General features: G+C 53.4%; 3 protein-coding genes and 1 long non-coding RNA gene across 4 annotated transcripts; 1 reads left to right on the top strand and 3 right to left on the bottom strand.

Moving 5' to 3' along the window:
- Positions 1-2,516: 2,516 nt before the first annotated feature.
- Positions 2,517-3,661, bottom strand: LOC100409166 (U3 small nucleolar ribonucleoprotein IMP3). The gene has a single exon (XM_002753358.7). It carries the CDS (start codon positions 3,603-3,605, stop codon positions 3,051-3,053), a length of 555 nt encoding a protein of 184 aa, XP_002753404.1. The 5' UTR covers positions 3,606-3,661; the 3' UTR covers positions 2,517-3,050.
- Positions 3,662-6,222: 2,561 nt separating this feature from the next.
- Positions 6,223-7,603, bottom strand: LOC118145074 (small ribosomal subunit protein uS2). Its single transcript, XM_035261886.3, has one exon. It carries the CDS (start codon positions 7,524-7,526, stop codon positions 6,639-6,641), a length of 888 nt encoding a protein of 295 aa, XP_035117777.3. The 5' UTR covers positions 7,527-7,603; the 3' UTR covers positions 6,223-6,638.
- Positions 7,604-10,420: 2,817 nt separating this feature from the next.
- LOC144577306 (uncharacterized) lies at positions 10,421-10,825 on the bottom strand. Its single transcript, XR_013520839.1, has 2 exons — positions 10,692-10,825; positions 10,421-10,586 (listed from the first exon to the last, which is right to left on the bottom strand). It is a non-coding gene; the product is annotated as an uncharacterized LOC144577306 (long non-coding RNA).
- Positions 10,826-12,076: 1,251 nt separating this feature from the next.
- On the top strand, positions 12,077-23,173 carry SNX33 (sorting nexin 33). The gene is made up of 2 exons (XM_035261821.3): positions 12,077-14,721; positions 21,519-23,173. The coding sequence occupies exons 1-2, from the start codon at positions 13,251-13,253 to the stop codon at positions 21,770-21,772; spliced, it is 1,725 nt and encodes a 574-aa protein (XP_035117712.3). The 5' UTR covers positions 12,077-13,250; the 3' UTR covers positions 21,773-23,173.
- The last annotated feature ends 439 nt before the right edge of the window (positions 23,174-23,612 follow it).

A 23,612-nucleotide genomic window follows, 5' to 3' on the forward strand; every position in this document is an offset into this window, starting at 1 on the left:
CCTAGGAAGCAGCCAGGCAATCAGTATTTCATGGGTTCGGTGCCACCCGGTCCAACTTGACAGTGAAAAATAGCTCTGCCTGCCAGGTGAAGGACCTGATGCTGGCGGGCAGCGGGGACTGCCTGGTCAGCCCCAGGGGAGCAGGTGGCAAGCAGCCCCACCGCAGGAGCCAGTGGAAGTTAGCACAGTAAACCCAATCAACAAGCCGCAGTCACCCCTAGTCCCCAAAAAATGGCCTCTTCAGCTCTTGCAGGGGAGAATCTGAAAGCCCCAAAGGGCAGAAGTCTAGGAGGAAATGATACCTGCAGAAAGAGATACAGTCTTGGTTATTGAAAACTGCCAGAGCCTCCTAGGGACCCAACCCACCCCCTCCCTCCGGTGTGTCTTTTTTTTCTTTTCTTTTGTGACAGAGTCTCACTCTGTCCCCCAGGCAGGAATGCAGTGGTTCAATCTCAGCTCACTGCAACCTCTGCCTCCCGGGTTCAAGAGATTCTCATGCTTCAACCTCCTGAGTAGCTGGGAGTACAGGCATGTGCCACCACGCCCAGCTAATTTTTATATTTTTGCTAGAGACCCGAGCCTTGGACAACTGTTTTTTTTTTTTTTTTTTTTGAGAGAGAGAATCTTGCTCTGTCACTAGGCTGAGTCATCCACCCACCTCAGTCTGCCAAAGTGCTGGGATTATAGGTGTAAGCCATTGCGCTGGCCTAGACAATTATTCAAATTGTTTCTCACACTGAAAAGTCACAGATAACACCAGCTACCTGGCAGAGTTGTTGGAGTAAATGGCAGCCTAGAACTGGCAGGGCCTAGATGAGAGTTAGTTCCCCCATAACTTGAACATCACCTTTCCTTAAAGCCTTCCCAGCTCAGTGCTTGCTCCCTCCTCACACCTTTATACTGCATCCCGTGGAGACCGGATCACATTGCCTCGTGCTGCTGCTTCTCCCTGCTCGTTTGTAAATTCAAGTTCAGAGACTCTTTCTAAACTCTGAGACACACCAAGGCCTGGCTGTGCTGACACTGACAGTCCCAGTCCATTGCCTACTGGATATGTAATCTTTGGTAATTTGACCCATCTCTGCCTCAGTTCCCTCATCTGAAAGTAGAGAATTGGATTCTCCACTTTAAAGGATTGTTGGGAGGCTGAAATTGGCTATATAAGTGGTGCACTTAAAAACGGGCTGCCATATAGAAGTATTTGCTGTTGTCGTCATCCCGTCCCCTCCTCTACATCATTTCTTCACCAAATGGAAGAGGCAAGAGGATTGCTTGAACTCAGGAGTTCGAGATCAGCCTGGACAACATGGCAAAACTCTATGTCTACAAAAATTAAAAACAAGCCAGGTGTGGTGGCACATGCCTATAATCCCAGCTACTGGGGAGGCTGAAGTGGGAGGATTGCTTGAGCCCAGATCGAGGCTGTAGTGATCTCCTGGGCTCAAGCAATGGGCTTTGTGTATATATATTAAAAAAAAAAAAAAAGAAAAAAAAGGTGGGGCACAGTGACTCACGCCTGTAATCCCAGCACTTTGGGAGGCCAAGGTGGGCGATTCACCTGAGGTCAGGAGTGTGAGACTAGACTGGCCAAAATGGTGAAACCCCGTCTCTACTAAAAATACAAACAAACCAAAAAAATTAGCTGCCATAGTGGCACATGCCTGTAGTCTCAGCTATGCAGGAGGCTAAAGTAGGAGAATTGCTTGAACCCAGGAGGCGGAGGTTGCAGTGAGCCAAGATGGTGTCATGGCACTCCAGCCTGGGCGACAAGAGCAAAATTAATTCCATCTCAAAAAAGAGTGAGTCTTGAGTAAAACTTCGTAGTCTGCCTACTCTCCCTTCTAATTCTCTTATCACTGCTATCATCTAAATTTCCAGGAACTCCTGGGAACTCCAACTGCTAGATGGCCAAGCTCCAGGGTGATTATTTCCTTAGACAAGCAAACACCTCAGCCCTCTAATAGGGTACTTCCTGGGGCTGGAATATCCACAGGAAGTCCTGTGAGGAAGAGCTCTGCCAAAACATTCCTTCCAAGGAAGGGACTGGTAAAGTGACAAATATGCCGAATCCTGTACAACATCCTGCATCCTCCATATGTGGTCCCGACTGCAGAGCTCATCCACAGGCAGGTCGCTGCTGACTCTATTCCTTTTCTCTGGGTTCCTGGGATGCATAAATATGACCCTATATAAGAAAACTAGAGGCCAGGCACGGTGTCTCATGCCGGTAATCCTAGCACTTTGGGAAGCCAAGGTGAGCGGGTTACGAGGTCAGGAGTTAGAGACCAGCCCGGCCAATATGGGGAAATCATCTCAACTAAAAATACAAAAACTATCCGGGCGCAGTGGCAGGCACCTGTAATCCTAGCTACTCGGGAGGTTGAGGCAGGAGACTTGCTTGAACCCAGGAGACTGAGGTTGCAGTGAGCTGAGATCTCGCCACTGCACCCAGCCTGGGTGACAGAGCAGGAGTCCGTCTTGAGGAAAGAAGAAAACAAAAGCATACAGATAAAAAGTTGCACTTACAAAGCAGCTGAGTAATTTATTGGCATTAGGAAAGCATTCCTTTAAACAAGGGAGGAGATCCTGAACACACTAGTCTCACTGAGTTTATAAAAACTTGAGCCCACCAAACTCCCCATCATCTCTACACAGCTTAAACCCATGGCCAGGGGCAAGAATTCGAGTTAAATGAATGGAACCAGTCCAGTTACAAGTCGATAAAGGGAAACAGAGCGTGGGGATTTGCAGTTTTTGCTTTTACATTACAAAGTTTCCAACGCAAGAAGCCAACAATACCCCAGAGCAGCACCAAGTTACTTCCCACTGTTTCCCAAGGCACAAAAATCAGTAGTCCAAGTTCTAATAACATTTCCTGGAAAACAAGGACGCACCTCCAGTGGCTCTGTGCACAGCCTGCCCTTGATGTATCAAGTTCTTAAGAACCTACAACCGTCTGACACCCGTGGGGAGAGCACCCTCAGAGAATCCCAGCATCAGGTCTCAGTTTTCCCATCTGTAAAAGACAGCCGTGGAGAGTGGGAGAGCCTCTAGGCTTCCAGATCGAAGTCATCGCGCTCCTCGTTGTACTCCAGCACGTGCCGCTTGATCTTGGACGAGTCGACCCAAGTGACAAAGTCCTCCATGCTGCGCGTGACAAGGAAGGCGGGGTCGGTAACCACGTCAGGGCCCACGCGTATGTGGCCTTGCTCCACAAAAGCCACAGCAGCCTGAAGGTGCTGTGCCATGCGCAGCTTGAGGAGCACGGTGGGAAGGCGGCGGCGGCAGAAGGAGGAGGCCGTGACGAAGTCGCAAAGCTCCAGCGAACCGCGCGTGGGCACCAGGCCGAGAGCATACAGCTTGTCCAGCAGCGCGGCGGAAGCGCGCACGCGGAACGGGTCGCGTTCGGGCAGGTCGCGCAGGCGCCGCGCCAGCTCACGCACGGCACGGCTGAGCTGGTTGTAGCGCGTGTAGTCCTCCCGCCGCTGCAGCCGGTAACGCCGCAGCACGCGCAGCTCGTGTAGGTTGTGATCGGTGACCTCCCAGTTCAGGAAGTCCACCTGCTTCAGCAGCTTCTGCTCGTGGAACTTAAGCTTCCGCACCATGATGGCGGAAACCTCAGCAGCAGGACCCGAGGCTGAGAGCGCGTTCTGACGCCTGCGCGGTTTCTGCCCCAGCGCGCCAAAACCTGGAAGCCTGGGGACCCTGAGCCAATGAAAGAAAAGCTTAGGGTCACGCCCTCACTTCCCATTGGTCAAGGTGAGACCACGCCTCTGCACTGGCATCTCGCGTTTCTTTTTTTCTTCGCGTTTGGTGAAGGAGTGGGTAGATGCACCGGAGGGAGGTGGTGTGGACGGGTACCTACGAGGCTCCGCATGGTTTTTAGTAGCCAAAACTGTTTGTGTAGACATCATTTCCTCCAAGACTAATGCCCTTTGGGGACTGTTACGGTCTTCCGTGCTAGAGCTGAAGAGGCCATTTTTGGGGAAGAGGGGTGACTGTGGCTTGTTGATTGGGTTTACTGTGCTAACTGGGCTCCTGCGGTGCCGTGGGAGTGCTTGCGGGGCGGACTGTCCTGGGGCTGACCTGGTAGTTCCCGCCGGCCGCCAGCGTCAGGTCCTTTTTTTTTTTTTTTAAGACGGAGTTTCTTTCTTGTTGTCCAGGCTGGAGTGCAGTGGCGTGATCTCGGCTTACTGCAACCTCCGCCTCCCCGGTTCAAGCAGTTCTCCTCCCCCAGCCTCCTGAGTAGCTGAGATTACAAGCATGGGCCGCCACGCTGGCTAATTTTGTATTTTTACAAGAGACAGGGTTTCTCCATATTGGGCAAGCTGGTCTCGAACTCCTGATCTCAGCTGATCCGCTCACCTGGCAGGCGGAGTGATTCTTCACTGTCAAGTTGGACCAGGTGGCACCGAACCCATGAAATACTGATTGCCTGGCTGCTTCCTAGGAGCACAGAATCGGAATCTATAAGGGAGCCGCCTGGAAATCTGTATTATTAACGCAACACTTGCGTTATGAATCAGATGATTCGTAAAAAACAGCAAGTTTGAGAAACTTGGACTATAAGTACAAGTCCAAATCCTTTAGTCTGTGCTCAAATGAATTATCTTGACATGCATCTCTGGCCACCAAGCATTGAGTTGGCAAATTTAATGCTGTTTGGGTTAGTTGCATCCGTAAATTAATCTGAGGGTAGCGCTGCAGACCGAACCCCTTTTTGCCCAGGCATTTGACGCCACCTAGCTTCTCTCTGATCATTTTTGTTTGTATTCTTTTTATTGTCTTTTACAATACAATATTTGGGGGCCGGGTGCAGTGGCTCACGCCTGTAATCCCAGCACTTTGGAAGGCTGAGGTGGGAGGATCATTTGAGGCCAGGAGTTCAAGACCAGCCTAGGAAAAAAAAAAAAAAAATCCCGCCTCTGTAAAAAATCTTAAAGAATTAGCCAGGCATGGTAGTGCGTGCCTGTAGTTCTGACTACCTGGGAGGATAAGGGAGAAGAATCACTTGAATCCAGGACTTGTTGGCTGCAGTGAGCTATGATCGTGCCACTGCACCCCAGCTTGCACAACAGAGCCAGACCCCATCTCCAAAAAAAAAAAAAAAAAAAAAAGAGAAAAGATTTGATCTGGAAAATAACATACATAGCATGTAAATTATAAAGCATGATAAATACTTATGAACTTAACTAGTTTAAGAAAACATCACCAGGCTGGGCATGGTGGCTGATGCCTGTAATCCCAACATTTTGGGAGGCCAAGGTGGGAGGATCTCTGGAGCCCAGGAGTTCAAGACTTGCCTGGGCAACATAGTGAGACTGTCTCTATGTGGGAAAAAACAAATTAGCCAGGCATGGTGGCAGCAAATATAGTTCCAGCTACTGGTGGGGGTTTGGAGGTAAGACTGGAGAGGATCCCCTGAGGCCAGGAGTTCAAGGCTGCAGTGAGCCATGATCACACCACTGCTCTCCAGCTTGGGCAAAAGAACAAGATCCTGTCTCTAAAACAAACAGAAAACTATTAGAGATCGTTTTTTTTTTTTTAATCTAATTGATTTTTTTTTTTTTTTTGAGATGGAGTCTTGCTCTGTTGCCCAGGCTGGAGTGCAGTGGCACAATCTCAGCTCAGGTTCAAGCTGTTCTCCTGCCTCAGCCTCCTGAGTAGCTGGGACTACAGGCGCACACTACCATACCTGGCTAATTTTTCTATTTTTAGTAGAGATCAGTTTCACCATGTTTGCCAGGCTGGTCTCGAACTCCTGACCTCAGGCAATCCGTCTGCCTCAGCCTCCCACAGTCCTGGGCCTCTCAAGTAGCTGGGATCACAGGTGCCTGACACCACTCCCCACTAATTTTTGTATTTTTAGTAGAGATGGGGTTTTGCCATGTTGGTCAGGCTGGTCTCGAATTCCTGACCTCATGTGATCCACCTACCTTGGCCTCCCAAAGTGCTGGGATTACAGGCATCAGCCACCATGCCTAGCCACTAATTTTTAAATTTTTTATAGAGATGGGGGTCTCACTCTGTTGTCATGGCTGGTCTTGAACTCCTGGGCTGAAGCAATCCTCCTACCTCAGGCTCCCAAAGTGCTGGGATTACAAGCATAAACCACCATGCCCAGCTCAGAAATTTAATTTGGGACATGTTGGGTTGGAGGCATCCATTAGACTTCTGAGGGGAGATGTCAAAGAGAAATATATATGAGTTAGGAGGTGTTTTTTTTGGTGTGTGTGTGTGTGTGTGTGTGTGTGTGTTTTGAGATGGAGTTTCGTTCTTGATTCCCAGGCTGGAGTGCAGTGGTGTAATCTCGGTTTACTGCAACCTCTGCCTCCCGGGTTCAAGCAATTCTCCTCCCTCAGCCTCCTGAGTAGCTGGGATTACAAGCATGCACTGCCACACTGGCTAACTTTGTATTTTTAGTAGAGATGGGGTTTCTCCATATTGGTCAGGCTAGTCTTGAACTCTCCATCTCAGGTGATCTGCTTGCCTCAGCCTCCCAAAGTGCTGGGATTACAGGCATAAACCACCATGCCTGGCCCAGGAGTTTTTTTTTTTTTTTTTTTTTTTTTTTTTGAAACTCGATGTTTATTTTCCATGAATCTTACATGTTGTTTAAGAGGCCACACAAGAACAGCTTAAGACCATTCAGTGGTTGCTCCTACCCATTCAGTGGCCTGAGCAGTAGGAGCTGCAGACCAGTCTTCCGTGGCAGGCTGGGCGCTCCAGTCTTCAGTAGGGAACTGCTGGATAGGCACAGAGGGCACCTGCACACCTTCAGACCAGTCGGCAACCTCAGGCTGAGTAGCAGTGAACTCAGGAGCTGGAGCAGTCCATTCGCCCTGAAATTCCTCCTTGGTCACAGCCTTCTCAGCAGCAGCCTGCTCTTCTTTTTCAATCTCTTCAGGATCTCTGTAGAAGTAGAGATCAGGCATGACCTCCCACGGGTGTTCACGGGAAATGGTGCCACGCATGCGCAAAACTTCCCGAGCCAGCATCCACCACATCAAACCCACTGAGTGAGCTCCCTTGTTGTTGCATGGGATGGCAATGTCCACATAGCGCAGAGGAGAATCTGTGTTACACAGAGCAATGGTAGGTAGGTTGACATAAGACGCCTCCGTGAGAGGCTGGTGGTCAGCCCTTGGGTCAGTGACCACAAGCAGCCGTGGCTCCCGGAAGGCTGCCTGGATCTGGTTAGTGAAGGTTCCAGGAGTAAAGCGGCCAGCAATTGGAGTGGCTCCAGTGGCAGCAGCAAACTTCAGCACGGCCCTCTGGCCAGTATTCCTGGAAGATATAACACTGACATCAGCAGGGTTTTCAATGGCAACAATGGCACGAGCTGCCAGGAGAAGCTTCTCCCAGGTCCTCTTCAGATTTATGATGTAGATGCCATCACTTTTCCTTTTATAGATATACTGCTCCATCTGGAAGTCAAGGTTGGTGCCACCTAAGTGGGTTCCTGCTGCCAGGAACTTAAGGACATCCTCCTCCTTCATTTGCAGGACATCGAGGGCTCCGGACATCGTGAAAGTTTCCCTTTAAGTTACGACGGGAATCCAGAACAACGCCGTTTGGAGCCCTCGGCAGGTAGCGCGGAAAGCGAGTTTTTTTTTTTTTAAAAGGACTGGAGATTTTAAACATTGGGCATTACTAGCATGAGTGGTATTGGAAGTCATTCGGCTGGATGAGACCATCAGAGGACTATGGATACAAAAGACAAGACCACTCTGCTGTGGTCATGCTAATGTCAGGAATTATTGGTGGCTAGGCGTGGTGGCTCATGCAGGTAATCCCAGCACTTAGGGAGGCCGAGGTGGGAGGATCATGAGGTCAAGAGATGGAGACCATCCTGGCCAACATGGTGAAATCCCATCTCTACTAAAAATACAAAAAGTAGCCGGGCATGGTGGCGTGTGCCTGTAGTCCCAGCTACTTGGGAGGCTGAGGCAGGAGAATTGCTTGAATCTGGGAGGCAGAGGATGCAGTGAGCCAATATTGTGCTACTACACTCCAGCCTGGCAACAGAGCTAGACTCCATCTGAATTAAAAGAAAAAAAGAAAACAATTGTTGAAGAGGACAGAGGATGAACCAGTGCGGTAGAAGGGACACCAGGAGAGTATGTTCTCGCCGATGCAAATGAAGACAGTGTACCCAGGAGGAAGGAGTGATCAACAGGTCAAATGCTACCAAGGGATTAAATAAGAGAAGGACTGAGAATAACCGTAGGGTCCAGCAACACCGAGGCTACTGATGACCTTGACGAGAACAGTTCGGTGGAGTGTGGGAATAAAAGGCTGCCTAGAGGGATTTAAACAGAGAACAGGAAAAAGAAATTGGAGGCACCTCGTATAGATAGCTATTTCAAGGAATTTTGCTGCAAAGGTGAGCAGAGAAATGGAGCAATAGCTGGTGGGGAAAGTGGAGTCAAAATTTTTTCAAACATGTGGGTTGACACTTCTCTCAACAACCAGAACTTATTGGTTGTGATTCCAGTCTATTACTACCTCCAAAAGCTCTCCCATTTTTTCTGCAGCCCCGTTACCCCTGCCTGGTGTCAGGCCCTCATCATCTTTTGTCTGCATTCCCACAGTAATAGCCCAGTGTATCCTGCAGGCTGCCACCAGCAGGTAAGTCTGAAAACCACTGGGCCCAGTTCTCCCTTGCTGTCTCCTTTCCTAGAGGATGAAAATTGGATGCCTGGGTGAAGGATGGATGCTGTTTCCTGTGTATGAATCAGGGTCCCAGCAGGAAAGAGAGAACACACCCCAGTGAGAATAATGTGAGAGGCTGGGTGTGGTGGCTCACGCTTGTAATCCCAGTGCTTTGAGAGGCTGAGGCAGGAGGATCACTTCAGCCCAGGAGTTTGAGATCAGCCTGGGCAACATGGCAAAACCCCGTCTCTACAAAAAACACAAAAGTTGGTTTGGTGTGGTGGTGTGCACTTGTAGTTCCAGCTACTTGGGAGGCTGAGGTGGGAGGATCGCCTGAGCCCAGGGAGGTTGAAGCTACAGTGAGCTGTGATTGCACCACTGTACAATATGTTGCCTGGGCAACAGAGTGAGACCCTGTCTCAAAAATAAAGGGAAAAGAAAAAAAGAATAATGTGAGACTTGACATAAAGGGACTGTTTCCATAGGAATGGGCAGAGTACAGGGAGATCACAAGGGTTAGTGCAGTTTCCTGGGACTGGTAACATGGGACTCTGTTACCCCTAGGCCTGAAGAAAGTCCCTGGAGGGGAGGAAATGGGAAGATACAGGTTCTGGAAACCTCTGTGAGGCTGAAGAGTGAGTTCTTCCCAAGAACCTGGAAAAAAGGGTGCACCTGAGAGTTACAAAAAACCCAACCAGAACACATGTGGGAGTAAATCCAAGATGGCTGGTCTGTAAATGTGTGACTGAGTGTTTGGGAAGCAGCTAAAGGCCGTCAAGGGTGGCGGCTGAGGATGCCTCAGGGAGGTGGGCTGGAGGGGGACCCTATTGGGTGAATAGAAATCCTGATTGTATTGAGTAAGCTAATAAAGTGTTTACAGGAATATCTAGCACTCAGCAAGCACTAAGGAAGTAGATGCGTTTTTTAAAATCTTTTTTTTTGGGGGGGACAGGGTCTCGCTCTGTCCCCCAGGCTGGAGTACAATGGCATATACAATGGCACTATCTTGGCTCACTAGCCTCTGACTCCTGGCCACCTTACCTGGTGTAAGGCTAGTGTTTACAGGAATATCTAGCACTCAGCAAGCACTAAGGAAGTAGATGCGTTTTTTTTTTTCTTTTTTTGGAGACGGAGTCTTGCTCTGTTGCCCAGGCTGGAGTACAGTGGTGCGATCTCAGCTCACTGCAACCTCTGCCTCCCAGGTTCTAGCAATTCTCCTGCCTCAGCCTCCCGAGTAGCTGGGATTACAGGTATGTGCCACCACGCCTAGCTAATTTTTGTATTTTTAGTAGAGATGGGGTTTCACCATGTTGGTCAGGATGGTCTCTAACTCCTGACCTTGTGATCTGCCTGCCTCAGCCTCCCAAAGTATTGGGATTACAGGCGTGAGCCACCGCGCCAGGCCAGGAAACAAGGTTTTAAAGTACTTGACTGAGGCCGGGCGTGGTGGCTCACGCCTATAATCCCAGCACTTTGGGAGGCTGAGGTGAGTGGATCACGAGGTCAAGAGATCCAAAGTTAGCTCAGTGAGCCTGGAATCCCCATGAGGGGAAAAGGTGTGACAAGTTTCTCAGTCAAGTACTTTATTTTATTATTTTTTTTTTTTTGAGAAAGTTTTGCTGTTGTTATCCAGAGTGGAGTACAATGGTACTGGTAACTGGGCTTCCTAAGGAGTAGCCCAAATTGCCTTCATCTATTGATGAAGAAATTCAGTTCTGCTTGACGGTTTTATTTCTCTGTGCAAATTAATATCTGGGCTTCTGGGTTTGTACATAGGCCTTTATTCTGGTCAAATGCCAGACCTGCAAAGGGAGTTGAATCCACTCACTGAACCAGTGAAACTGGGTTTTGAAGCCAGAGGTCTGGGAACCATGTCCCGTGAAACAGCCAAAGGTATCCATCTTTAGCAGAACTACCTTGTACCAGTTAATCTGCAACAAGTGAGTAGAGAGAATGAAGGGAAGATCTAGCTAGACAGGCCAGACAAGACTCCAGGGATAGCCAGGAAAGAGGGTCCTCCTGAAGCTTTGCCTCACCTTAGGCACCTCCTCCTTCAGGAAGTCTTCCTTGGTCCTCGCTCCACCCAGGCTGGGTTAGGTACCCTAACCTGTACTTTTCATGGCACTAGTCACACCGGGCAGGGAGCATCTGTTTGCTTGTCACAATACACCTGAGCTTTTGGAAGGTAAGGATAATGTCTTATTTCTTTGTGGCTCAGGGGCCTGGTGCAGAGTAGGTAGGTACTCAATGTTTCTTGAGTGTCTAACTTGACTGAATGAATGAATGAGACAGAATGGATTGATTAAAGACAAGACAGGGTGGACTGTAAGCCCTCCAGGGTGGGAACCCCGACTGCCTGTGATGTACTCCCCAGTGCTCAGCACAGTGCCTAGCAGAGTCAGTGCCGGAAGTGTTCCAGATACACTGACCCAGGGTCAGACCCCACTTGCCTCTTCTCTAAGATTCTCTACCCGACCACCTCTCCTTGCTGCTGCTGGCTGTGACAGAACATGCAGTCCCTGCTGCCCACTCAGCAACCCAGAACCGGGTCGCACCTAGACTTGTTCCCTGTCGCTGCAGATGTAGGGTAGTCTGTTCCCCACTACCCCCCCACCCCCCCCGCCGCCCCAGCCCAGGTAGTCGCCCAGGGCAGGGTCTCCCGGTCTGCTAGGGTGCTGCACCCGCAGCTATCGGTCTCTTAGGTCAGATGCCGGGAAGCGCAGGCGGTTTCTGCCCCTCCGGAAAACAGTCTCCGAGCTGCGCCACCATCCCGTCTCGGCGGAGCAGGAGTGGGGAATGGGAAGGTGGGAAGGCGAGTCCGCGACTCTGCTCCCCCACCCCAGCTGGCGCAGCTTTCCACGCACCCCCCGATCGCCCGATCCTGGCTCTGGCGGGTGCTCCTTGCAGCCCCACGCTTTGCAAACTTTCTGAGTTTTACTCCATTTGCGTCACGGAAAAGGCAGGAGGATGACGGAGTCCAGGAAGCGAGGCAGCGGCGGCTGGCACGCTCCCCCGCCGGGCGCTCCAATCATGGGGGCGTGAGGTGTCTCCGGCGAAGGCCCACAAGCAAAGGGAGAGCCGGAGAGGCGGCGGTCCCAGGGAGCAGCCCCGGAGGCTCTCGGGCCCCCTGGTTCCCGGGTCGTCTCCTCCCTCTCGCCTTCCTGACTGAGCGCCAGTGAGCCAGGGCGCCGGCCAGATGGGAAGCCGCGCGGAGGAGTAGGCGGGGGCTCGGCTGTAGCGCCCCGGGCCCGCGGGAGGGCGGAGCCGGCCGTCCCTGCCCCGCTGGGACGCACGGAAGCGCGGCGGAGTTTGCCCGAGTCTCCAGCCTGCTTTCCCCTCCCTCCTCCCTCTCCCCACCCCTCACCTCCCCTTCGGCTATCCCCTCCTTCCTCAGGACGCCACCTCCCGGAATCGCCTTTTTGTTTTGGAGCTGCCGTCTCGCTGGCGGCGCCTAGGGTCTGCGAGCGCGGGGGAAGGCCGGCTGGGGGCGCAGCCCGCCCCCCACTGACTGGGCCCCGCGAGGCCGAGCAGAGGACGGACGGACGGCCCCGCCATCTGCTCGCCGGGGCTCACTCTCCAAACTCCTGTTGAGTGTTTGTGTGCACGCGAGGGTGGGGGGCGGGGGGCGTACGTCCCGGGGGCGGGACCGGTTTCTGCTGGGGTTACCTTTGGACGGGGTTCCTGGGATTCAGAGCAGGGTCAGCGTCAGGCTCAGAAACTGCTGAGGAATTGGGCAAACAAAAGAGACCACTCAGCGAGTGGCCAGAAGTCGCCGGAGCGCCTCGTCGCGCCCCCTCCCTCCTCCGGGGTTGGAGCTGGCCACTTTTGGGGCGGGGAGAGGGCGCCCGAGCTGGCGGGGGCTCCGGCTGCGCAGCCGGGGTCGAAGAGTTGGCGGCCTGTTGTGTAAGCCTCAGTCCTTGTTTTCCCGGCCTGGCTCGTTGTGAAGCCGGACACATCACCCTTGGACTCGATTCAGGAGGCTGCTGCTTTTCTCCTTGCCCCTCTTTGATTTTCCGGATTTTTGAAAACCCAGTGGCCCAGGAGCAAGAGGAGGAGGAAGGAGGAAGGGGCAGATCTGCAGAGGAATGTGAGAGCCTCCCAAAGCCAGAGCGGCCAAAAGGATCTGGGAGCCAGTGGGACAGCCGAGCCCTGCCCGGGTTTCTGGAATGGTGATTTCCGAGTGAGTCTCTTCTATTTTAGAGCGTTGTTCCAGTGGAAAGTGTAGAATTCTTCCCCTTGCAGAGCAGGTTTCTTCAGGTCACTTGATTTTTCTGCTGGGAGTGGGAGGAAGGAGAGACTCCCTTCTAACTCCCTGGGGGCTGATAAGGGAGGAGGAGACTGGACATGAGCCCTCCCTGCTCACAGACCTATGCCCGAAGACCTGATAGGGCAATTTCTGGGCCATGGACATTGCTTTGAAGAGCAGGAGGCTGGACAGCATCTGTGGGTGCTGAGACCCCACCTTAGGGCCTGAGAGGCAGGCTGAGCTGTGTGAGTGGCATCAGCCGCGAGTACGTTCCTGGACGTCCTTGTGAGCATCCCGGGTCTGGGCAGGACCCCCTTCTTCCCATCTTTCTTCACCACCCAGCCCAGCCATGGCACTGAAAGGCCGAGCCCTCTATGACTTTCACAGTGAGAACAAGGAGGAAATCAGCATCCAGCAGGATGAGGACCTGGTCATCTTTAGTGAGACCTCTCTGGATGGCTGGCTGCAGGGCCAGAACAGTCGTGGGGAGACAGGGCTCTTTCCTGCGTCTTATGTGGAGATTGTCCGTTCCGGCATCAGTACAAACCATGCTGACTATTCCAGCAGCCCTGCAGGCTCTCCCGGGACCCAGGTGAGCTTATACAATAGCAACACTGTGGCCAGCCCAGCCAGGAGTGGTGGGGGCAGCGGCTTCCTCTCAAACCAGGGTAGCTTCGAGGAGGATGATGATGATGACTGGGATGACTGGGACGACGGATGCACGGTGGTGGAGGAGCCACGGGCTGGTGGGCTGGGCACCAACGGGCACCCTCCCCTCAACCTCTCCTACCCTGGTGCCTACCCCAGCCAGCACATGGCCTTCCGGCCCAAGCCACCGCTGGAGCGGCAGGACAGCCTGGCATCTGCCAAGCGAGGCAGTGTGGTGGGCCGTAACCTCAACCGTTTCTCATGCTTTGTGCGTTCTGGAGTGGAGGCCTTCATCCTGGGTGATGTGCCCATCATGGCCAAGATCGCTGAGACATACTCCATTGAAATGGGCCCTCGTGGCCCCCAGTGGAAGGCCAACCCCCACCCATTTGCCTGCTCTGTGGAGGACCCCACCAAACAGACCAAGTTCAAGGGCATCAAAAGCTACATCTCCTACAAGCTCACACCCACCCATGCTGCCTCACCGGTCTACCGGCGCTACAAACACTTTGACTGGCTCTATAACCGCCTGCTACACAAGTTCACTGTCATCTCGGTGCCCCACCTGCCTGAGAAGCAGGCCACAGGCCGCTTCGAGGAGGACTTCATTGAAAAGCGGAAGCGGAGACTCATCCTCTGGATGGACCACATGACCAGCCACCCTGTGCTCTCCCAGTACGAAGGCTTCCAGCATTTCCTCAGCTGCCTGGATGACAAGCAGTGGAAGATGGGGAAACGCCGGGCGGAGAAGGATGAGATGGTGGGTGCCAGCTTCCTGCTCACCTTCCAGATCCCCACGGAGCACCAGGACCTGCAGGACGTGGAAGATCGCGTGGACGCCTTCAAGGCCTTCAGTAAGAAGATGGACGACAGCGTCCTGCAGCTCAGCACTGTGGCGTCAGAGCTGGTGCGCAAACATGTTGGGGGCTTCCGCAAGGAATTCCAGAAGCTGGGCAGTGCCTTCCAGGCCATCAGTTATTCCTTCCAGATGGACCCCCCCTTTTGCTCTGAGGCCCTCAATAGTGCCATTTCTCACACGGGCCGCACCTATGAAGCCATCGGTGAGATGTTTGCTGAGCAGCCCAAGAATGACCTCTTCCAGATGCTGGACACGCTGTCTCTCTACCAGGGCCTGCTCTCCAACTTCCCTGACATCATCCACCTGCAGAAAGGTAAGGCCCAGTGCAGGCGGGACACCCATCCTGAGTCTGGCTCTCTGCTGGGCCCTGGGGAGAAGGGGATGGCCTGGATAGAATGGAGCAACTCGTCTTTATTTCTCTCTCAGTCATTCATTTAACAAATGTGTTGGGCTGGGCACGGTGGCTCACACTTGTAATCTCAGCACTTTGGGAGGCTGAAGTAGGAGCATTGCTTGGGCAGAGGAGGATGAGGCTACAGTGCCAGCGTGGGTGACAGAGTGAGATTCTGTCTCTAAAACAACAAACAAACGTGTTGAATTTCAACTCTGTGTCTGTGTCTGTGTCAAGTGTGCTTCTAGGTGCAGGGGTATTGTGGACAGGCCTGGTCTCTGTCCTCATGGAGCTTGATATTTACCTTCTTGTCAGGTCATTCATTTTCTCTGTTTGGATCTCGTTTACCCATCATGCATGACGTCATGCTGGGTTCTGAGAACACACAGATGACTGGGCCCCAGGCTTTGCCCTTGAGGGCCAGTGCAGGCAGGAAACCCATCCTAAGTCTGGCTCCTGAGTCTGCTGTGCCTTGGGGAGACACAGACCCAGACCCAGATAACAAGAGCTCGGAGTGGGGGCCTGTCTTCCTCTCCTTGCAAGTTCACCTCCCCACCTTTGCAGCGGTGCACCCTTGCAGCTCACCACTGTGTATTCTCTCTGTGAGCTTCCTCTCTGGGTGCTGGAAGATCCCTGCCCCCATTTTACAGATGAAGGAGCCAGTGTCCACGGAAGGGTAGTTGTACAGCCTGTGGCTCAGCTGGGACTGTCTCTTCCTCGTGCCACCTCCCCAAGGACACGTCCATGTTGGCCGTTTCCCAAGCCTAGCCATGTTTTCAGTTCTCATGACCCCCTCTGTGGAGGAGGGACAGGATGGGCCTCTGCCTGTTACTGCTGGGACTGTCAAGGAACTGCCAGGGAAATGACTCATCCCGGGTCACACAGGGGCACCCTGGCTGGGCCAGGGGAACGGAATCAGGGGTCTAGGGCACTGCCCACATGGTTTAACCAACTCCTGCTTCCCAAGCCTGTCTTCTCTTCTTGCCTAAGGAGAGAGTCAGGGGTGCCCCAGCAGGTGCCTGAGTCCTGGGGACAGCTGGGAGTGCAGATGTCAGGAGAGAGGTGTGGTCCTCCCTGGGGCTGCTTGGTAACTCGGGGAAGAACGTCGTCTGCAGGGCGTGGAGCTGGCTCTCTGGCCCTTAGGCCCTGAGGTCAGGCCTGGCTTGGTGGGGAGTTTGACTCTGGGTGAGGCCAGGAGGCAGACCTCTGGACTGAGCTCGGGGAACACCAGATGTCACCCACCACCGCCAGGGAGGGCCTGGGATAAGCTGGCCTTGCTTTCCTTTACCACCAAGTTGACTTCTAGAACGTCTCCAGCTCCCAGCCTCCTTTCTCCCCTCACTGTATCCTCCTACTCTTTCCTGCTTTCTGCCTTTTTTTTCCTCATCTCTACCTTTCTTCCTCCTCCTCTGAACTCCAGGAGACACAAACCTGAGTGCTAGTCTTGGCTCTGCCACTAGGTTGCTGTGTGTCCCGGGGAGTGCCTTTGCCTCTCTGGGCCTCAGTTTCTTGATCTGTAAAACAAGGGAAAGGGGTCCCAGTGAGCTGTCAGGCCTTCAGGGGAGTAGATGGGGAGGGACTCCTGGAGAGGGTCTGGCTCAGAAGCGGAATGACACCTTAGCTCTGGCTCTGAGCTCGGGGGCAGGAGTCAGGCAGAGGAGGTGGCCAGGCCTGCTGGGGACCCACTGGGGCAGGTGTCTCCCTGAGCAGAAGTGGGAAAGCTGGTTCAACTAGCTCCTTAGATGGCTCGTTCCTGTGCAGGCAGCACAGTGATTAAACAGATGCTCCCATTCAGTGGCTGGGGACCCACCCCGCAGAGCAGAGCTGAGGGCGTTAGGGCAGCCCCACACCCAGGAGGGATACCAGGGCCTCCCAGGCTCAGGCGGAAGCCAGGCTGGCCTTTCTGACCCTGGGCAGAGAGACAGAGCTGAGAGAGGCCATTTCTGAGTTTCTACTTGAGGTGTTTCTGAGAGTCAAGGACCACTGTCCTCTGTGCCGACGTATTTGACCTGAAGCAGAGGCAAGTCTACCTCCTTTCCTCCCTGACAGGACCTCTCCCAATGGGCCAAGCCCTCTCTGGCTTACTCTAGGTTCTGGGTTCTGCGCTGCACCTCCCAGGCCTGTGGTGTGGGGCAAGTTAAGGAGTGGGTATTTCCAGATGAGGATTCTTATCAAATAAATTAATTAATTTTAAAAAAGGAATGGATATTGAGACAGAGCTGGACAGGCTAGGGAGGGGGTCCTATGCTGGCCCTATGGATGGAGCCCTTCTCAAAGGAAGGAGCAGGACAGTTGGGTCCTGTGCTCCCAGGATTCTGTCCAGCCTGCCTGGACATCTGAATGGGTGGTGAGTGTGTGGGAGGAAGGAGAGTGGAGGACTAGGTGGGAGTCAGGAGTTCAGGATTTGGACAAACTTTGCATCTGACATGACCTTGGAAGAGATTTCTCCCCTCCGTCTCTAGGTGAGTAAAATGCAGCCTGAGGGTCTTCACTTCCTTTGGAGGGCTCCATATCCTGTGAAACTTACATTAAACAAAAATGTATGCTTTTCAAAATAAAAATAAAATGGGACACAAACCCTGGCTGGAGCTGAGAGGAAGCCCACCAGTCTGGTCTGTCCACGGGCCTAATCCCTGAAGCCCAATCCAGGGGTCCCCTAAGAGAAGGGTAACCATATAATTAACGGTCTAAACTGGGGCAATTTAGGGCATAAAAGGGGGCCCTAGCAATAGTGATCCCAGGACAACAAGGGGAAAGTGACTGTCCAGGGCAAGCAGGACCTATGCTCCCCCCAACTTGAGAGCCAGCAAGAGCAGGGCTGGTCCTAAGGCTCATGACAAGTCAGGAGGGTGATGTGGTCACCTCCATTTTAGACAAGGTGCAGTGCTGCAGATGAGCCTCAGAGCAGAAGCTGGAACCCAGTGCGTCTGTCTCTGCAGCCCAGGCTGTTTCACTGATGGGGGTGGGGTCCCCAGGGATGGACAACTGAGCCGGAAGGGGAAGGAGGAGGGAGGAAGACTTGGGTGCTCCTTCACTGTTCCCGTGGGCTAGAGATAGGCCCAGGACCACAGAGCATCCATGGGGGGCCACAGGGACAGTGTAGTCAAGGCAAAGCAGCTATTGTAGGGGCAAGTTTTTGCTTGGGGGGGACAGGTGGGTTCAGCCTCTGGGTATCTGAGCCATCATCTAGCCGTGTCTCTGCTGCCCCTCCCAGGCTTCTGTAAACAAAGAGAATAATACTGGGGTGGGCTACCACTGGTTGGTACTTGCTGCGAGCTCATTAATAGAAAAGCAGTTTTCGCTGGGCATGGTGGCTCACGCCTGTAATCCCAGCACTTTGGGAGGATGAGGCGGGTGGATCACGAGGTCAGGAGTTCAAGACCAGTCTGGCCAATGTAGTGAAACCTCATCTCTACTAAAAATAAAAAAATTTGCTGGGTGTGGTGGCATGCATCTGTAATCCCAGCTACTTGGGAGGCCGAGGCAGGAAAATTGCTGGAACCTGGGAGGTAGAGGTTGCAGTGAGCCAAGATCAAGCCACTGCATCCCAGCCTGGCAGCAGAGCAAGACTCCATCTCAAAAAAAAGAAAAAGGCAGTTTGCCAACTGTACCACATAGCCTCTGGAGCTCCTATTCTATCTCAGATGTGCTCCTTTGTACTGTGTACATATTAGTTCAGTTAAGCCTCAACTATACTGTAGGGAGGGTACGATTATGATCCCATTTTACAGATGTGGAAACTCTAAAGCACTATACCGTGTGAGACGTTGTCAACAGCATCACACCTGTACAACCTGTCCCACTGGACAATGGGGAGACCTGGAACATAGGCAAGGGCAGTGGCTTGCTAGAGAGGACACAGCGAGGCCTGGGACTCAGACCTCCTGCTCCCTCCCACCCCCAACATGGGGTAGATGTTAACTATCTCCAAGAGGTGAGGGCAAGATGGATTGAGGCGGGAGCTTAGGGAACGTCTCCAGGACTCTGCAGCTGGTGGCCTCCAACCTCCTTTCCCCATTTTGGGACCCAGCCTGTAGGCGAAGAGCTGAGGCAGGAGGCCCCCCGGGTCCTCAGCTATCAGGTTGAGTCCTAAGCGGAATGTAGGGGGGATGCTGGGCAGGCCTGAGCCCCGACTCCCAGCCTGTCGGGTGGGGTGCATTAGCATTAGCTGGTCCTAGCCCTAGAGCTAAGTCACAGGGTAGAGGGGTAACAGAGAGCAGGGTGGGGCCTCTGTTCCCCCCTTACCTCTGCAGACTTTGCTCCCCATTCCTGGTCCCCTGCCTGTCTGTGGACACCTAGCCATTGTGATAGGTTCGTTCTTACTCTTTGGGCTCATCAGCAAAAGAGGCCTTTCCTTCCTCCAAGGCCATGGGCAGGCAAAGTCTATAGATGCACTTCACAGTGCCAACTCTCTCGGGCAGGTGGAATCCGGGCTAGTTCTGTATCTCCCTTTCAGCTAGGTTCCTTCTGCAGAATTTTAACTCCAGTTTCTTCACCCTCCTGTTTTCTGCCTTTCTTCTTACAGTCCTTCCTATTCCTTGGGACCTTTTTGAATCCCTATGTTTCATGTCTGGGGGCCCCAGACATATGCCTGAAGGACCTGGTATGGGCTGCCTGCAGCAGAAGTGGTGTCCAGCCCCCAGCTGTGGAGGCAGGAAGGAGGCCGGGCATCCCTGGCAAGTTCCTGCCTCCTCAGGGCCTTGGCTTCCGACGTACAGTGGTAGGGTGGAGGTGGAATTGAGGGTTGAACTCCTGACCTTTTGGGCCTCTTCAGCTCTGAAGTCTCCGGCTTGTCCTATCCTGGGCCTTGGGGTGATCCCCCCCTGCTGCCCAGGGCTGGTCTGTTGAGATGGCACAGGAGATGGTCCAGGGAAAGGTGGCAGAAGGACTGAGTAGGCTGGGAGCTGGGGACTGCAGATTTCCTGTTTGTTGTTTTGAGACGAAGTTTCGCTCTTGTTGCCCAGGCTAGAGAGCAATGGCATGATCTTGGCTCATCGCAACCTTTGCCTCCCGGGTTCAAGCGATTCTCCTGCCTCAGCCTCCCGAGTAGCTGGGATTACAGGCATGCGCCACCACATCCGGCTAACTTTGTACTTTTAGCAGAGACGGGGTTTCTCCATGTTGGTGAGGCTGGTCTTGAACTCCTGACCTCAGGTGATTCTCCCGCCTTGGCCTCCCAAAGTGCTGGGATTAGAGGTGTGAGTCACCATACCCTGCAGAACTGCGTATTTCTTTTGGGTGCTGTGTGAGCAACCCTGGAGACTAGACTCTCTGAACTTAAGTCTGTTTGCCTGAAATGCTACGGTTAGCCAATTAGCCATGCACTTGCTAATTAGTATGGATGTTGCCCCTTCTAAAGGCATCCAGAGTTATTCCCAGCATGGAGAGCCCTGACCCTGATACACAGTAAGTGCTCATTGAATGCATTTAGAATGCACTGGACAGCTTGAGCTGGGGAATGCAGAGAATATCATCTAGATGGCCCTCAAGAGCCCGCCTCTTAAAGAAGTGGGAAGGCATGGATACTGAGCATGCTACCTGTGTGCAGTGGGTGTGTCTGAAGTGCTCAGAGGTGTCCTGTCCTCTCTGCTAACCCTTCCTACCTCCTTAATCTTTGCATGGTGGATTCCCTGTATCCCTCAGTGCCTGAGTACCAGGCACAGACAAACTTCCTTCTCTTCCCAGCAACTGTTCCTACTGGCTTAAAGACAGAATTAGTCAAGTGCTTTTTAATTCAGAACTGAAATTCATTCACCAACTGCTTGTTCATTCATTTAGATTGGTCTAAATTGGGTCCTCTGCGCAGGTTCATCTCCGCCCCCCATCTGTCACCTGGTTATTACACAGCCTCCTCTAGTTTCCTGGGGGCTGGGTGAGGAGGGAGAACAGAGCCTGCAAGTCTGGGAGACACACCAGGTGGCCTTTGAAGAGTCGTAGAATCAGCAGTGTGATGGGGGTGGTGGTGGGGAGCCAGGGACAGGTGACATGGGCGAGGCATTCTGCCTGGGGAACTGGGAGATGCTCTAGTGTGGAAGTGGCACCTGATCGGGCGTGTATTATGAATAGGAATCCAGGGGGCAGAGGTAGGAAGGTAGGAAAGAGGCAGGTGAGTTTGATGAACATGGGGTCAGTGTGGAATGCATGCAGGGGTCAACTCCCAGAAGTGAGGGCCCCCTAGGGCAGGCAGATTGGTGTGGACCTTGCTCTGTAGGAAGTAGAGTGCCAGGAAAGGCGCCCAGCTTGGGAGACCTCTTTAGATGCTGCAGAGAACCTATCAGAGGCTGGATGGAGGGCGGGGAGACTTGGAGCAAATGTGGTAGCAGTCCAGTGAAGGACAGGGTTGAATCAGTTCACAGGCCTATATCGGGATCTGCCGTGGACCAGCCCTTGTTCTGGGTACCAGGGACACAGAGAGGATGGGGACAGTCTCTGTCCTCACTGAATTCATAGTCCATCAAGCAGGGCTGCTGTTGGTCATGTGTGGGCCGCTGGTGATGCTTCAAATTTGGAGGGAAGATGATGTGCTCTATTTAGGAGGTGCTGAGGGTGAAGGCCTGGGGAATATCCTGGCAGAGACACCCAGGTGGTTGGAACGTGGGTCTGGAGCTTGGGAGTGAGGTCGGAGTTGAGCTGATGAGTGTGTTGTCTGCCCTCAAGGGTACACGGAGCACATGGAGATCAGAGCTCTAACCCACTGTCCTCTGCTCTGCCTGTGCCAGGCGCCTTCGCCAAGGTGAAGGAGAGCCAACGCATGAGTGACGAGGGCCGCATGGCGCAGGACGAGGCAGATGGCATTCGCAGGCGCTGCCGCGTGGTGGGTTTCGCCTTGCAGGCCGAGATGAACCACTTCCACCAGCGCCGCGAGCTCGACTTCAAGCACATGATGCAGAGCTACCTGCGCCAGCAGATCCTCTTCTACCAGCGGGTGGGCCAGCAGCTGGAGAAGACCCTGCGCATGTATGACAACCTCTGACCGCGTGTGCCTGAGCCCCTCCTTCCCCTGGGCCTGGTCACTGCAGTGTACCCCACTTTCCCGACCTCCCTGTACCAGTGGTGGCTGGGGAAGGGGTCAGCAGTGGGGAGATAAGCGGCCTCTCCTGCCTCCTGGGAGAAGGAGCTTTCACGGAGTCATGGGTACCCCTGGGAAATTCCCCTCCTTAGAAGTGGGGCACAGCAGGGGTGAAAATGGAGCCAGGAGCCTTCGAGGCCAAGGCCTGAGCTGCCGGTCAGTCAGTTAAGGTCAGGCCAGGGTCTCAGCGTCCCCTAGAGCCTATTTTGCTTGCTCACCTGGTCACTGCGGCCTTATCCATTCAGCAGACATCGAGCCTGTTGCACCCCTGGGTTGGACACGGGGCACCCAGGGACATGCCTGCTCTTCAGGAGTCCTCAGTGAAGATGGGGGTCAGACACAGAGTCAATGCAGAAACAGACAGAGTCAATGCACTATGACTGATGGTTCAGTGAGGGGTTTCTGGAAGCTCCTAGAAGGGACCACAGCATTCCACTGGTCAGGGAAGACTCCATGGAGTAGGCAACATTTGGGCAGTGTTTTGAAGAATGACAAGGACCTGCCAGATAGCACATGGGGAGAAGGACTTTCAGGGGAGAGGAATAGCACAGGCAAAGTTACGGAGGCATGAAAACATCTCCCTCTTCCCTGCTTATGTTCCCAAGCAAGTTAGGTGCTCCTTCCATGGGGATTCTGGCCTGTGTGGTAGCAGGAAGGGATCTTCCATGGTCCCATGTTGCTGGCTGTCCTTGCGTCACCCTGTCCCCTGCAGGAAGGGTACACAAATCATCTCCCTCCTGTAGGCCTGTGACTCCCCTTCACTTTTGCGCCCCCAGCTTCCCTTGGGTGGGTGACCATCGCAGCATCCTTCCCCCCTTGGAACCAAGGTGCCGAGGTGAGCCCTGGGCCCCAGATCCCTGGTGACACCTTTCCGGAGAAGACTCTTGAAAGGATTGTCTATTTGAGTTCACCAGCAGTAACTCCCCACACTCCAAGCAGGCCCAGTCCAGGATCCCAGGGTCTTCGGCCTCCATGGCACTGTCTTCCCCAGGTCCTCCCCGTTGCAAAAGGGGAAACCTAAGAGGATAAAGACAGGGGCCTGCCTGGCCTCCCACGCGAGGGATTCAGGCCAGTCTGCCCTGGAATGCAGGTCCCTGCTCGGCTTCAGGTTGTGCTGTCTCTGATCTATGTTTACATCCCCGAGGGGTTACTGCCTCTTCCCTGCCCAAGCCAGGGTGTGGTCCAGCAGCTTGTTAGGGGGTGCTGACCTGTGCTATCCCTGCCCTCCCTGCCCTTGGGGGGGTCATGGTCTCCTGGATGCTGCTGCTTGAATCTTTTCTCTTGATAAACCTTTTACAATTAAGATAACACAAGCATGGCCTTTTCTGTTTGGGTCCCTCAAAGGCAGAGGTGGGAGGATAGAGCCTTAATTGCTCCTTGGAGCCATTGGACCAAATTCTGAGGTCATTGTGGGCACTAATTTACTATGGAACCTCAGAAGTTGTTGGGAGGACTGTGCAGGTGGGAGGTGCCGGAGGCAGGGGGAGCTAGAGGCGGCTGTGCATGCCTGGGTGGATGCCTCCCTCCCTAGAACACACTCTTGTCTCTAAAATGGGTGGAGTGCTGCCCAGGGGACTGGCTGACCTGCCTTGTGATCTGAGGCTGAGGGTTGTATGAAGAAGGGACAGGACGCTGTGCCCCAGGACGATCTAATAGATGGTGGCTCCTCTCCCCAGAGAGCCATGTCCTGGTCTTGCCCTTGAAAAGCCCTAGTCTGGGGAGAGAAGTAGGGGACTCCAAAGCT

The sequence above is a fragment of the Callithrix jacchus genome, chromosome 8 (genome assembly GCF_049354715.1).
Source record: "Callithrix jacchus isolate 240 chromosome 8, calJac240_pri, whole genome shotgun sequence".
Taxonomy (NCBI): domain Eukaryota; kingdom Metazoa; phylum Chordata; class Mammalia; order Primates; family Cebidae; genus Callithrix; species Callithrix jacchus.

Bases quoted from the DNA above. Each gene is read 5' to 3' on its own strand.
- LOC100409166 (XM_002753358.7), bottom strand. From the start codon at position 3,605: ATGGTGCGGAAGCTTAAGTTCCACGAGCAGAAGCTGCTGAAGCAGGTG.
- LOC118145074 (XM_035261886.3), bottom strand. From the start codon at position 7,526: ATGTCCGGAGCCCTCGATGTCCTGCAAATGAAGGAGGAGGATGTCCTT.
- SNX33 (XM_035261821.3), top strand. From the start codon at position 13,251: ATGGCACTGAAAGGCCGAGCCCTCTATGACTTTCACAGTGAGAACAAG. The intron at 14,722-21,518 runs GTAAGGCCCAGT...TGCCTGTGCCAG, and splicing joins CATCATCCACCTGCAGAAAG to GCGCCTTCGCCAAGGTGAAG.